General features: G+C 42.7%; 1 protein-coding gene across 3 annotated transcripts in view; it reads left to right on the forward strand.

The window, feature by feature from the left end:
- Positions 1-15,422, forward strand: part of LOC137631738 (differentially expressed in FDCP 8 homolog) — a 216,076-nt gene that overhangs the window by 150,227 nt on the left and 50,427 nt on the right. For 2 of the 3 annotated variants that reach the window (XM_068363641.1, XM_068363642.1), the window contains exon 8: positions 11,468-11,512. The exons of the other annotated variant lie outside the window; for it this stretch is intronic. In XM_068363641.1, the coding sequence (XP_068219742.1) occupies positions 11,468-11,512 (45 nt within the window). The remainder of the gene's footprint in view (positions 1-11,467; positions 11,513-15,422) is intronic. 3 annotated transcript variants of the gene reach the window in all.

A 15,422-nucleotide genomic window follows, 5' to 3' on the forward strand; every position in this document is an offset into this window, starting at 1 on the left:
AGGGCTCCAACAGGGAAAACTAGCCCAGTGAGGAAAGGAAATAAGGAAATAAATAAACATAAGTAATGATAAGTTAAAATATAATATTTTTAAAACATTAACACAATTAAAACAAATATTTCATATATAAATTATAAAAGAACTTAAGTAAGCCTGTTCAACATTAAAACATTTGCTGCAAGTGTGAACTTTTGAAGTTCTACTGATTCAACTACCCAATTAGGAAGATCATTCCACAACTTGGTCACAGCTACAATAAAACTTCTAGAGTTCTGTGTAGTGTTGAGCCTCATGATGGAGAAGGCCTGACTTGTAATACAAACAGGATGGAACTGTCCGGGAAGATCTGAATGTAAAGGATGATCAGAATTGTAAAAAAAATCTTATGCAACATACATAATGAACTTATTGCCAGAGATTAATATCTAGATCAGGAATAAGAAATTTAATAGACCGTAAGTCCCTGTCCAATAAATCAAGGTGAGAATCAGCAGCTGAAGACCAGATAGGAGAACAATACTCCTGTCTTGGCCTTAAATATCAGTTTAGCATTTTTATGAAACAGTTCTTTAGTTTCATCATTTTAACTGTTCCTTTATTCTCATGTAATGTATCGTTAGGTGATAATGACCCTGTTGCTGGTGGTTCTTCCAGCTTAACTGGGTCTATTTTAGGCTACCATATTCATGTAAGGAAATACTGTAGAGATTTTGATGCCTAGTGGTAATGATTTATCAGTTGTTTTTATTATGGGTACATCTTAGCACATTAGAGAATTGAATCCTTATCATCAACTTTGTTTTCTCATTTTGGTTCAGTGTCTTCTAGTATCAGTGCTTTGGCTTGCCGTAATCCAGGTTCTTACCAATTAAATCGTATTCTGAGATAGAAGAATGGTAAAGAAACTCGACTCATTTTGACTCCTTCCGATTCAAGCTCAAGAGATTTACATTTATGTATAGTAATTGATATTGTGGCATATCACAGAATTAACTAAAGGCACCTGGCTGGCATAAGCCTCTTTCGAGAGCACTATAAATTTGAAGGCTGCTGATTTACCTCGATAAGATGATAAAGTGAATTTTGACTTGAAGCTGTCACAAAGCTCTAGTCTCGATTGAAATGAGATAGATGTTGGAAATGTAGGAAACCACACAAAATTTTGTAGAATCACATCACCCTGATAAAGTTTCGGCAGGGTGAGCAGCGTCCAATTTTCATACTATTTTAAAGAAGACTAAAACAGTCGTCTCTAGATAGGTTGCTTATTAAGGTTGAACATAGGAGATAAAAAAAAGATTGTTTCCCAAAAGAATAAATTCAGTGATTCAGTTAGTGATAGCAAACACCGTTCACGAGAGTTGACACCCGATGTTTTACCAGGACATATCATGGAGGGAGATTCTTCCCTCTAGCGGTAACCTCCTCCTCCTCCTCCTCCTCCTCCTCCTCCTCCTCCTCCTCCTCCTCCTCCTCCTCCTCCTCCTCCTCCTCCTCCTCCTCCTCCTCTCTCGTCTCCCTCATGCCAGTCATGACTCTCCTCGAAGATAAAGTAAAAGTTAATTTGTCAATATATTTCTGTTCTTTATTGTGACCTATTAATTAGTATTCATTTCTGATGTTTGGGTTATAATTTCTTGTGTAAATAACATTATAAACCTTTAAAAATTAGAGTATATGTCTATTTGTGGACATATGGAATGCACTAAGTGAATTTCCTTTATTTTTTATTGGAAAAATTGTTTTAGTTTATGAGCATTTTGGATTGTGAGCTCACTCCCGGTACAAATTAAACTTGTGAACTGGGGTATCAATGTACGTAGTTATATTTAGTTTCTTTTCCTCACTTACCCACCTACATAAGAGTGTGGAAATCATCATCATGAGCACCAGGTAAGATTCATTGAAATGTTTTAATAATGAAATGTAAAATTTCAATACTTACCTAGACTTCTTCCTACTTTCATGGTGATGTCAAGAACTTTATTAGGTTGAAGTATGTTTCAACCTTAAGATTATGAAGTTTTTGGCATCACACCACAACATTGGTTTCAGTAACACTCCACAGATGGCATTACATGAAAAATAATGTACTATGAAGTAGGAAACATAAGGAAAGGAGAGAGATTTCTTTTATACTCTTTTATTTGAAAGGTGAAAAAATTGCAACTTTCGGAGGTAAGTATTATAAGCATATGATAAGTATTAGAATAATAGATGTTATCATTAAATATCTGTTGTTTCAATTCAAGGCAAGCAAAACCAAGTTAGAATTTTTTTTTTTTTTATAAATTTGTCCTGCATACCTGTTGGTTACTGAAAAACAAGAGAGGGGAATCACCAGCCAGGCTTGTAAAAGGTAGTGAATATGTTAATGTACCTGAAATTTAGGCAAATTAGAAGGATAACATATTTAGAAATATTACGGCTTCATAAATTTGCGTATACATATATATAGTAGCAAAGAAAACGGATTTTGAGCGAAGCGAAAAATCTATTTTTGGGTGAGATAGCCATGGCGTCCTGATGGAATGTTCCTTTTTGGTAGCTTCCTTGGGTAATCACTACTAGGATTTTCCCAGAGAATTAAACCACAGGTTATCACAGAATTCTAACTTCTGGAGCGAGTATCCTAAAGGTTTCCCCTTAAGACATCGTGTAACAACAGGGGACACGCATGTATAGACGTGCCACATAGCTATCTACACCCCATATAGAGTTAACGCTTCAATATGGCGGACAGGGAGTGGCTGGGAGCTGAGCCGCAGCCAATCTAGATGTGGCGATATCGGTACTCGCGATGTAAACAGACGGACGCCATTGCTTTTGATGACGTCACGTCCATCCTCATTCTGAAAGTCTGGAGCTCGCTCATCACCATGATACAGCGGCGCAGGGCGGGACCTGATAACAGACAGGGTGGGTCCATCAGGACGCCATGGCTATCTCACCCAAAAATAGATTTTTCGCTTCGCTCAAAATCCGTTTTTTGGGCTCAAGCCATGGCGTCCTGATGGAAGAGTACCAGAGAATTAGTGTATCGTGGTAGACTTTTTCCCTTTATAAGTGAGTGCTAAAACATTGAGCCGAAAGCATAGTGGTCTATACTAGAGCTACCGTGAGGCAGTTGCCTTCCTGCCCCCCTGGCATGGAAGTCCCCACGGGCTATGCTAAGATCAAAGTGGTCATGGGAAGGCTATTCATATAGGCTGAAGGAACAATGAGATCCATAAGATAAGTCAGAGCGATTTGGTATTCGCGTCGAAACAAACTTGAAGAAGTGGTGGTTGAACACTTCGTGTATGGAGTTGACTCATCTTCATAATTGAGTAAGTATTCGCTAAGGAAACTTACTTGCTCTATATAAATAAATGCCCGGAGTAAATCCTGGCATTTTCCTTAACCAGGAATAAAGGGTAATAAAACTATGACAATTAGTATATTTCATAGTAAGAAAGGAGCAAGGGCGACGCACAAGTAATAAAATAGACATTTTATTATATAATTGCAGGTAAATCAATACATGTCATGCAATAAATAGTAAAAAACATTTACATTGATAAAAATGTACATAGTCATAAAGGCGTGCTCTTGAATCTGAAAGGGAAGAATCAAGTATTAGTAGGCACTCGTTCTACGGAACGTTAGTCTTTATGTAACACACGTCATGCACGTGGCATGTAGCACTCATGTGGTAATCTACTATGACATTTCACCTGAAGTAAGAACAGTTAAAGAAAACACAAGGTGGTTTCTGCTTCACTACGTATCACTTGAGGGTCAACATAGGCACCCGACGAGTTAGAGTCCCTAATAACTCACTGTTCTAAGCAGAGTTCAGAGCAGGTTTCATAACACTACCTGCGGCTACCACAAAATGTTTCACTTCGTGCACTTGTTTCGCATAATGTTTAAAGAAAACACGCGAGGATTTCCAGCCTGTATAGTTCTTGAGGCTTTCGAAATCCATACTCTGAAAGAAATTCAGAGACGAAGCGACTTTCCTAGGATCATGACCAGCGGGTGTACTGTCTGGATCCGCTCTGCGAATGAAGTAGGTGATTTTTTGCTCTCAATTGTTTCAGTGACAGGTCGCTGCCCGATGTTTCTCCTTTGAAGAGTTGGCCTCCACCAAAGTTTGAAGTTCTATGAAGATAGACCTTAAGGCTCTCTACTGGACATAGAGAGGCATCTTCCTTCAAGGGGCATATCCTCCGCGGGCCCCATCGTTTGGTAGGTAATTCGTTCTTGCGAGAAACGTCGGATCAGGGAAGAGGGAGAGGTCTCCTGAATCGTTGAAAACGATATGTCCCTCTTCTCTAGATAGTGCCACTATTTCGCTGACTCGGGCTCCCGAAGCTAGAGCGAAGAGAAATATAACTTTCTGAGTCAGGTCCTTGAGAGGGCATGAATCATTGTCCAAGTTGGAGGCGAAGTGGAGAACTTTGTCTAGAGACCAAGTGATTGGTCTCGGAGGAGGTGCCGGTCGTAAACGGGCACATGCCTTCGGTAGTTTGTTGAAGATGTCGCTAGACAGATCTATTTGGAAGGCGTATGACAAAGGTCTAGTCAAGGCCGATTTGCAAGTAGAAATCGTGTTGGCTGCCAAGCCTTGTCCATGAAGGTGAATGAAGAAGGACATGCAAAATTTTATGGTGATTTTCGAGGGGTTCTTTGCCTTGACAAAGGAGACCCATTTCCTCCAAGACGATTCGTATTGCCTTCTCGTGGATTCGGTCTTGTATTCCTCGAGGAAGTCTAGACTCTTCTTCGAAATCCCAAACCTTTTCTTAGCGGCTAGGGTGAGAAAATCATGAGATGAGGGTCCTTGATTTTCGATGAAGAAGCGAAGACAGTCGACTTCTGTATTTGCTGGGAGAGAACTGGGTCCGGGAGGGGGATCAGCGTTGGCTGCATCTCCAGGATCAAGGGGTACCAGTTGCTGTGGGGCCACTTGGGAGCCACTAGAGCTGTTGTCCCTTTGAAGGTTCTCAATTTGGAGAGGACTTTCAGCAGAAGATTGGTGGGAGGGAACAGGTAAATCTTGGCCCATCTGTTCCAATCCAAGGACATGGCGTCCACCGCTTCCGCTTCGGGGTCCTCGTACGGGGCTACATATCGAGGAAGTTGATGGTTGTCGCTCGTTGCGAAGAGGTCGATCTGGAGTTCTGGGACTCTGTGAGAGATGAAGGAGAATGATCTTGCGTCTAGAGACCATTCCGACTCTATCGGGTTTGTCCGAGATAGAGCATCCGCTGTCACATTGCGGAATCCTGTAGGTGAACTGCAGACAGGTGCCCATTCTTCCTTTCTGCCAGACGGAAGATTGTCAGGAGCACCTGATTTATCTTGGGCGATCTTGAGCCCTGACGATTGAGACAACGCACTACCACCGAGCTGTCCAGGGTCAGGCGAATGTGTATCGACGGGGGCGGGGAGAGTTTCTTCAGCGTCAGAAGAACCGCCATGGCCTCCAAGATGTTGATGTGAAACGTCTTGAATAGGGGAGACCAAGTGCCTTGAGCCTGTTTTTGGTGGGAGTGACCTCCCCAACCCTCCAACGAAGCATCCGTATGGATGTTGAGAGATGGAGGTGGGTGTTGGAGAGGAAGGGACCTTTTTAGGGCCCTCGCTTCTGACCACGGCTTTAGAAGAAGTCGAAGTCTGCTTGGGAGCCGTCTCTTGAGGTCTCTTCGAGCGATGGATGCGGAACGTCTCCAGACTCCCGCTGCATCCTTTAGCTGTGCACGGAGCACTGGGTTTGTGATCGAGGCGAACTGTAGAGAGCCTAGAACTTGTTCCTGCTGGCGTCTCGAGATCCGTTTGGATTTTTACAGTCGCTTGACAGACCCTGCTATTTCCTTCCTTTTCTTGCTGGAATGGAAAGGCGGTGTGACTGAAGATTCCAGTGGATGCCTAACCATTGGAACTTCTGAGCTGGAGATAGACGAGACTTTTTCGCGTTTATCTGGAATCCCAGGTGTTCGAGAAACTGGGTAACTTTTCTGCAGGATTCTATACAATCCTCGGGCGAGGGCGCCCACACTAGCCAGTCGTCGAGGTAGGCCATCACCTGGACGTTTCGGATGCGGAGCTGTTGTACTACTGCGTCCGCTAGCTTTGTGAATATCCGAGGGGCCACGTTGAGTCCGAAGGGCATGGCCCGGAAGGCATAGCTTTTCCGTTGGAGTCGGAATCCTAGGTAGGAGGAAGCGTGATGGTTCATAGGTATGTGCCAGTATGCGTCCGCCAGGTCTATCGAGACCGTGAAAGACCCTCGAGGCAGGAGGGTTCTGATCTGTTGAAGAGTCAGCATCTTGAACTTGTTGTTCGATATGAATACGTTGAGGGGGGGATAAGTCCAGAATGACTCTGAGTCTGTCTGAGTCTTTCTTGGGAACACAAAACCGTCTCCCTTGGAACCTTGTGGACTTCACCCTTCTTATCACCTTCTTGTTCAAGAGGTCTAGCACATATTCTTCCAGGAGGGGGGTTGAACGTTGGAAGGATTGCCGGAAGGTTGGGGGTGGTTGCGCCCAGCTCCAGCCCAGACCTTTCTTGATGATGCTGTGTGCCCAGGAGTCGAAGGTCCAGCGATCCTGGAAGTGGCGGAGTCTTCCTCCCACCGGAAGCACTTCATTGCTTCTGGGGTCCCGAGGACTTGCTGCCTCGGCCGCTAGCTCCCTGTCCTCCTCTGCCTCTGGAGGGCCGGCGAGAGGAATCTCTGCCGGAACCCCTGCCTGAGCTTCTACCCTTGGGACGTGAGGTAGTGGAGTGCTGCTCGAAAGCGGGATTGAAGGCCGGTGATGAGGACAAAACCGGCTGTGGGACCAAATGAAAGGTCTGTGGCGGCTGAGCGGCCACTTGGGGAGTAGCGGGTGCCGGAAACTAACGTCTGTGCTGACGTTGCTGGGGTCTATGCTTCGACTGCTTCCTCTTAGGCTGAGGACCGTCATCCTGAGAGGGCTTTCTCTTCCTAGACATGCCCCATTTGTTGAGAAGGTTCCTGTTCTCAGATGCGGCCTTGTCTGTGATCTCTTTCACTAGATCAGACGGGAAGAGGTACTTGCCCCAGATGTTGGAGGTAATAGTTTCCGGGGTTCGTGTCTGACAGTGGCACTGGAGAACACGAATTCTCTGCAGGCTCTACGAGCTCGCATGAAATGGTACAGATCCTTGACTAAGGTTGCCATATGAGATTTGGCAAGGACCATGTAATGGTCAGGGACTCTGGTGTCACCAGCCATTACGTCCATCTGGACCTGGAGAGTGAGAGATGCTGCCAGCCTCTCCTTCGTTTCCTGTTCCTTACGAAGGAGGTGTTCGTTTAGCTTGGGTCCGGATACGCCTCAAAGCGGGGGAAGAACTCCACTTCTTCCAGGATTATGGAACCGATCTTATCGCTGACGAAGATCTTGTTATCAGCGATGCCCATATGCTCGGCGAACCGCCACGGATTGTCGCTCGAGCATGCGGGGAGGTCCTTGATGGAGATTTTGCGAGATTCCTCGGAACCTCCCATCGACCGAATGATCTTGTGGGTTTCTTGGAGCTTCTGCTCCATCACGGATTCAATGAGCCGAATCATATCCTGTGCCGTAGGTAGAGGAGTCGTGGTGGAGGACGTAGATGGGAGAGACACTTCCGACGGTGTAGGAGTAGGAGGGGGGATGGAGGGAGGGGCATCCTCCTTATCGGACTCGGTATATACTACCCGGTCCTCTTCTTCATCATCCTCCCCTTCACCCTGGGCCATAAGGGTTTTCTCGGTGTCCTCCGAGATCTCTGACATGTGTTCATCATGTTCTGAATCCAGGTGACAATCATTCATGGACTGAGCCATGACAGTATCAGGTTCCACTGTGATCTGGACGACGGGGATCTGTTCGACTGGGACCACTGAGTCTGGTGAGGCCTTTGGGAACAGCAAAGATCTCATTTCTTCTGTGGCTAGGTATGGTCCAATGGCGTTCTTTTGAAGGCCACGTACCCTCTTGCGTAGGTTGTCCCGAGCAGTGTCCCGAATCTCCGCTGAGGGAGGATCATAGAATGCTTTCTGTAGGCATTCTTGGCAGACCGAACAGGTGGTGGGGCCCCAGTACTTGAGATCCCCTCTCTTGTGAGCACAAGGGGCGTGTGTCCTACACGCCGTGTGTCCATAGAAGTGTGGCCGACGGACCGCGCAGAAGTCGTGGTCACACTTGACGTACTCCTCCTGTAAAGGAAAGAGACGATGAGTATTGTAGAGTCATAATATGGCTCGTATATAAGGTTAATTATTAACAAGTTAATATTAACATAAGTTAACTGTGATGCACAGAAGGGTGGGTGAAAGGAGACAGACGCATGCCTCGTGTAACCCGCCCGGCTGGTTGCCGTAGCATCAGACAGTCCCAGGTGGCCGTAGGCCTCCATGGAAGGTGTCTTGATAATGGGAATTCCATTTAGAATTACCATATTATAGACTAGGCTTGAAATCTTATCAAGAAAGTCTGGGGATCATGAGATCCTAGTAAGGTTCCGGCAACCAGACGTGCCAATTACACGTAGCGTGCTGGAAAGATGAAACACGCAAGAAGACAGAGTGAAAACTGAACAAAATGTACGATTCCGTACCAGTTTGTCTGCGTTAACAAGCCGTCTAGGTGCGGTTTTTCGGAGCTATCGCTAGTAAAGATAGCTGAGAGAAGGGGTGCAAGGCATCTTGCCGCCTCCGGACAGGTCCGGCATACCCCCGGCACGCCGGAAGCCGCTCGAGCAGAGTTTCTGGCATTCAAGAATGATCATTCTATGGTCAAAAGAAGCCAGGGTGGCGGCAGCCGGTAGCGGCGGCCGCCGGCAAGGAGCGGCGGTTCCGGCAGCCGGAGGCAGTCGGAGGGTGACAGGGGTAAGGATAAAGGAGCATAGCCGGGGCCGGGGGCCGGCTGCTAGTGCCGGCACTCCGGGAGGGGTCGGCAGTGTGCCGAGGCTATGAGGGAATGGAGAGACCACGGCGATAAGCCGGCGGCCGGCGGCGATCCCCCGGCACTCGGGGGAAGGCGGCAAGGATAAGGAAGTCACCCGTAGCGGCGGTAATGCCGGGGTAGAGGCGGCAGGGGACAAGCACCAAAGATGGAGGTGGGATGGCAAGGCTGTACTAGCCTAGTCAAGACACCTCTGGAAAAGGTACCACCATGATAGAGGTGAATCTATCATCCTAAGCAGGGGCCGTAATGACCGGGGGCTAAGGCAGTCCAAGAGAGGACAGGGTGTACCCAAAGAAGGGGTGGAGACTCTTCATGTCGACCAAATGATAACTGACTCCATAGCACTATGGAGGGTCTATGTATCAGAGCGGACAACACTGGGAGCACCACGGGGTCCAGCACTCCAGCCTAGGGTGGAGTGTAGGACAGGGGACATATGAAGCCTAACCTACTGGTAGGTTAGGCTAGGCAAGAGATAGGTGGGGGGGGGGAAAAGGGTCTTCTTATAAGAAAGGATGGGTTATGCACCAGAGCGGCCACCTAGGAAGGGAGATGCACACCCTAACCTAAAGTAGGTGGACCAACTGAAAAACGGTGCACGCGTATATTTCAGCAAGGTACATAAACCAGCCCTTTCAACCTAACCTGGATTAGGGTTGTTAGACCCTAATCAAGGAAGGGAGAAGACGTATCGCAAGGAAAAGGTCAAGGACCGATTCAGCTTAAAGGAGGGGATCCTACCTTTAAGGTCCGCAACACTAAGGGGGGGTCATTCCCTTAGGTGGGGAGGCGATACAGTACTCTGAGGAGTCTTGTCCTATCACATGTAATAGGATACAAGATTACCAGAGGGAAGCCCTAGGGCTGGGGATGAAGAGAGCATATAGGGGTCCTATCATAAGGTTAGGTTAGCAAGGCACTCAAGATAACCTTCCCCCTATATGGTCCCTGAAGGCGAAAAACACTTACATCACTGTCAATGGTATTGTAAAATAATGCCAATATCTTCATAACTAACACTAGGATCACTGAAATATCATGCATTAACACTGGAATAGGCTCACTGGCCTAGGGGCTAATCAAAGCCTACAGGTATGGGGTCAGCGAAGACCCTAACAAATGCGTCAAAAACACGATATAAAGTTCCTAGCTATGAAGACTAAATAACTAATAGCGCTGATTAGTAATTTATATACCGGTAAGGCTGTTGCGGCTAACTAAATAAGGCATGCAAGCAACAGCAGCGTCATAAAATGGCGCTGACCGGTCTGGCAAAGCTCTGCCACAATTATGCAGATATCTCGAAAAGTAAGATTTACTTTAAGGCCAGAGCTTATTTAAACAATACCTAAACCTTTGTACTCAACTTTCCAGAAGAAGGTGAAGCTGAAGGTTGAGATATAGCGAGGATGCAAGTAGATAAAGTCGCACAAAGGGAAAAATACGTCCAAGCGAGCGAGCTACTAGCAAAGGAATGGGGATGGACGTGACGTCATCAAAAGCAATGGCGTCCGTCTGTTTACATCGCGAGTACCGATATCGCCACATCTAGATTGGCTGCGGCTCAGCTCCCAGCCACTCCCTGTCCGCCATATTGAAGCGTTAACTCTATATGGGGTGTAGATAGCTATGTGGCACGTCTATACATGCGTGTCCCCTGTTGTTACACGATGTCTTAAGGGGAAACCTTTAGGATACTCGCTCCAGAAGTTAGAATTCTGTGATAACCTGTGGTTTAATTCTCTGGGAAAATCCTAGTAGTGATTACCCAAGGAAGCTACCAAAAAGGAACATTCCATCAGGACGCCATGGCTTGAGCCCAAAAAAGGGTTTTGTATGGACTTTCCGAATTGTCCTTAGTTTTATATTCTCTATGGAGAGGCAAAATGAAGTAACAATTGTTTCAGAATGCTTAGTTTAATAGTATTCTTTAGTTCAATTCTGAAAAGATTAGGAAAATCTTTAAAAAGAAGCACTTTCATAAATGGTAGTTTTATTTTTTTTACAGTACATATTTTTGGGACCTTTTTGAAAATGGAAAAGAGGAAGAATCTTAATGGTGACAACTTTCTAAGAACAGTACTGTGTATCAATGTTATATATTTTCTGTCATTATGATATTACTTGATGATGTATTGTACTCTCTCTATATATTTTGCCGAGTGTAAGAATATCAAAAGATGAGTATGAACTAAGGAAACTGCTATAGGGTTACAGTATATTGAATTATTACATAACCTGAAAAAAATAATTGCCATTTTATTTCATGAATTATGTATAGTTCATTTTCAGTGATTAAGAAAGTAATATGTAGCTAAATTTGAATTATGGATGCAGATGGACATCAAATGATTTTATGTGTCTTCATCAGCCAGAAGAGATATTGATAATGTTTATCATTCAGGTAGCAAATTTAAATAGTGCAGGAATTTTTTTTTTTTGGTTTTATTTGATGTTGAAAAGGCTCTATATGATACTAATAATTTTGATTTTGTTTTTAGCCCACCCTAGGGGCGTCTCATGTTTGAGTGATCCATTCAGAAAAGGTACTGAAACATCTTGTACAAGTTTTGCTTTTCATTTTTGTTTGCACTCTTGTCAAAACTTCACATCCTATTTTCAGAAAACATTCTGATTTATTGAAACCTGTAAAAACTTGTAAAGTTCCCTTAAAGATTTTTGTAAAACATTAAATCTGTGCTGTTATATATCTATACTCTACAGGACTGAATTCTGTATACTGTACTGTATTTGGTATGAACTTCTTGAATGCTTTGAAGTCATTGTTGTAATGTGAAGGGGGAATGAAGGATTTAACTGTAGGCCTATATGATTTGCATCTGCTCTTTAATAAAAAGTACATTTTGCAATTCTCATCTGTTATGACATAGGTGAACATGTAGTGCATGTACAATAGAGATTTTATAGAGATTTGCTTGCATGATGAACAGATTTTAATTCCCTTTCACTGCTGAAGTATTTAGGCAATGGATTTTTATTAGTATTCCAATTTACACATTTATTTTACTTAGGGTGTACATCTCTATACAGATTTTATTATCTCAGACTTGTAACCCTTTATCATGGGTAAGGGAACACAGACCAACACTAACTATGGCTGTTTGGTTTCCTATCATCATTTGTCAGTTTTTGCTCCAAATGATGGAGCTGATGTTTAGAGACCTGGGGAAAAGACTTTCAAATCTGGGAAGTTATGTTGCTTTCTATTCACCTTTGGCCAAGTTCTTGTTGCTTAGAACTTCATCATGTTTCAGATGATAGTTTATGCTGTTTGCTGGCAAGTCCGGCCACTACGTAATAACAGAATAATGTTAGTGGGGTTAATGTATGAGCTAGAACAGTACATCCAAAGGCGAAATGAGTTCTCTACACACTCACGCAGATACCCTTTTTAAAATGGTAAACAAGCCAAAAAATCACCTGTGGTACAGAAAAAGAGAAAGAAGAAAACTCAAGAGACATGATGAAAGTGAGAAAGTATTGCCTTTTCAATCTCTGTGTAACTTAACTGCTGAGGTATACCTTAATAAATTGATTAAGGTAAGTTTGGAAGTTTCATATTCTGCTAAATCTGAAAAAATGGCTACAGTACTTCCAAGACAATTTACACTCTTCAGTTCTCCAACTTTGTTCTGGCTAGATTAAAAAATATTATCTTAGATATAGAAAAAATCGGGTGATTAAGATTTGCTTTTAGTTCTTTAAACCTTCTTTAACAGAGATGTGCTGACTTGTATAAGACTAATCAATAACCATTCTTTGTCTTGGATTTTGATTTGGTAGCGAGTCTTGGCCTAATCATTGTGCCTCTTGAAAAAGAAATCTTCAGTTTCTTGTTATGCAAGTTGATTAACTGAAGAGATATTATTTTTAGTCAATGAGATACGAAGTGGGATTTAATCACTTTCCTTATTTATAGGTTTTTAAAGGTCGCTCATGAATGGCAAAGGCAAGGGACGGACAATGCCCTAGAGGCTGACCATATATATATGCTGTATATATATGTATGTGCAGTAATCATTGCCCGTGTCCCCCTTTCCGTCAAGCTGCAACGACTGGGCTTGGCAACGGCTGGTGATAACTCAGTAGTTATACCTATAGGCTCCCAAAAACCCCCATCCCTAGCTCACAACGATATTGAGGTTGCACATATTGTTTGAAACTATTGACCGGGAGCAGGTCTTGAACTCCCGCCCAGCAGAAGACCAGCAGGAATATTTCTACCTGACCTGCTCAGATAAAACTAACAAAAACTAAGCTTGTTAGGGGTTTGTAAAGACAGGGAGTAGTATTACCATCATATCATGTCCCTATAGAAAATTAGCCTAGGCTTCTCTGCTTTAAGTAAGCCATCTATAGCAATGAAATAACTGTAAGGGAAAGTATTTTGAGAATACTTTGTACATTATTACTGTACAGCAATACTTAGAAAAACAAGCTTGCAAACCCTGTATTTAAAATTTTTCATTTATTAGCCGTAGTGATGGGCTCAAAGCAAGAAATTATATTGAAAGCTAGAACAAGATTGGGTACCTGATTAGTTTTATATAAGTCAAACAAATTTTCAGCAACTTCAGCAACAAAGCAGAAAGTTGTTCACTTTCATTATGAAGGATAAAGGGTCTACCAGCTTACAAGTACTATATTTGAGGTTTTTAGACAAGATATGGGACCTTCAGATGAGTTAGAGGCTTGACCTGATTAAACTTGCCAATTTGGACTTTTCTTTGGTCTTTAAAAGTTTCATCAGTCCTCTTACAAGCCACTTCAAAAGGCATTGTTGAAGATTACTGATAGAAAACAAGCTTGTTGCATGTGCAGATGATGCTACTCTCTTTGCATCAATTCTATCTCCTGAATGTAGATCTGGGGTTGCTGAATCCCTTAATAGAGATATTAGATAAAATATGTGTATGTTGCAAATTATAGGGTATGAAGTTGAATCCTAAGAAAACCCAAAGTATGATTGTAAGTAGATCAAGGACAGTGGCTCCTCAACATCCGAATCTCAGCATTGATAATGTTTCTTTAACTTTGTATGACTTAAACTTTTAGGTGTGATTCTCGACAGCAAATTTACTTTTGAGAAACACAGTAGGTCTATGTCTTCTTCAATTGCACAAAATAACTTGTTTTTGAGAAAGTCTTTTAAGATTTTCAGTGATCAATCTATTCTGAAGAAGTGTTTTAATCTTTTCATTCTACCTTGTTTCGAGTATTGTTCTCCTTTCTGGTCTTCAGCTGCTTATTCTCATCTTAATTTGTTGGACAGGAACTTACGCTCTATTAAATTTCTCGTTACTGATCTAGATATTAATCTCTGGCACCATCGTTCAATTAGTTCATTATGCATGTTGCATAAGATTTTTATGATTCTGACCATCCTTTACATTCACATCTTCTCAGAAAGTTCCATCCTGTTCATAATACTAGGCATACAGTTACTTCTAATAGTTAGGCCTTCTTCATCATGAGGTTCAATACTACACAGTATTCTAGAAGTTTTATTGTAGCTGTAACCAAGTTGTGGAATGATATTCCTAATCGGGTAGTTGAATCAGGAGAACTTCAAAAGTTCATACTTGCAGCAAATGTTTTATGTTGAACAGGCTGCTATAAGTCGTTTTATAGTTTATATATGAAATATCTGTTTCAATGTTGTTAATGGTTTAAGATATTTCATGTTAATTGTTCATTACTTCTTATATCGTTTATTTATTTCCTTATTTCCTTTCCTCACTGTGCTATTTTCCCTGTTGACGTCCTTGGGCTTATAGCATCTTGCTTTTCCAACTAGGGTTGTAGCTTAGCTAGTAATAATAATAATAATAATAATAATAATAATAATGATAATAATAACAAGACTGTATTTAAGCTAGTGTTTACATTTCTTTTCTTCTGTCATGAGTAATAAGGACCTGCTCCATCCAGTGAGTGCTATGTAGTGATACAGTACTTGTAAAGAACTATGCATCACAGGGGTGACAATTCAAGATTACTCCCCTTTATAGGCTAAGGAAAGTAGCAGGTTTCAGTGAATATGATTTATTGGCTAGTACATGTCATCTTGAGAGCCTACAATAGTGCATGGGATGACAAAATACAGTACACCATGGGGGAGTGAAGAAATGAGAGCCCCCAAAGATTTGTATCTTTGTTGTTTTACGTTCAAGTACCTGACAGTGCCAATTAACCTCTGGTCTTCTCTATTCAAGGGAAACCATGTAAAAATCATTGGGTTTATGTTTATTAAGGGTAGGAATTGTAGAGTGCCACATGTTTGTTTTTAGGATTGCCTTTGGATCCTTAATCTACATTCTTTCACATAGGTACATATGGTAAGACAGGACATGGATGATTCTTTATAAACCTAAATTTTCAATATTAATCTTACCCGATGATCATGTAGCTGTCAACTCCGTTGCCCGACAGAAA

The sequence above is a fragment of the Palaemon carinicauda genome, chromosome 40, assembly GCF_036898095.1.
Source record: "Palaemon carinicauda isolate YSFRI2023 chromosome 40, ASM3689809v2, whole genome shotgun sequence".
NCBI lineage: Eukaryota > Metazoa > Arthropoda > Malacostraca > Decapoda > Palaemonidae > Palaemon > Palaemon carinicauda.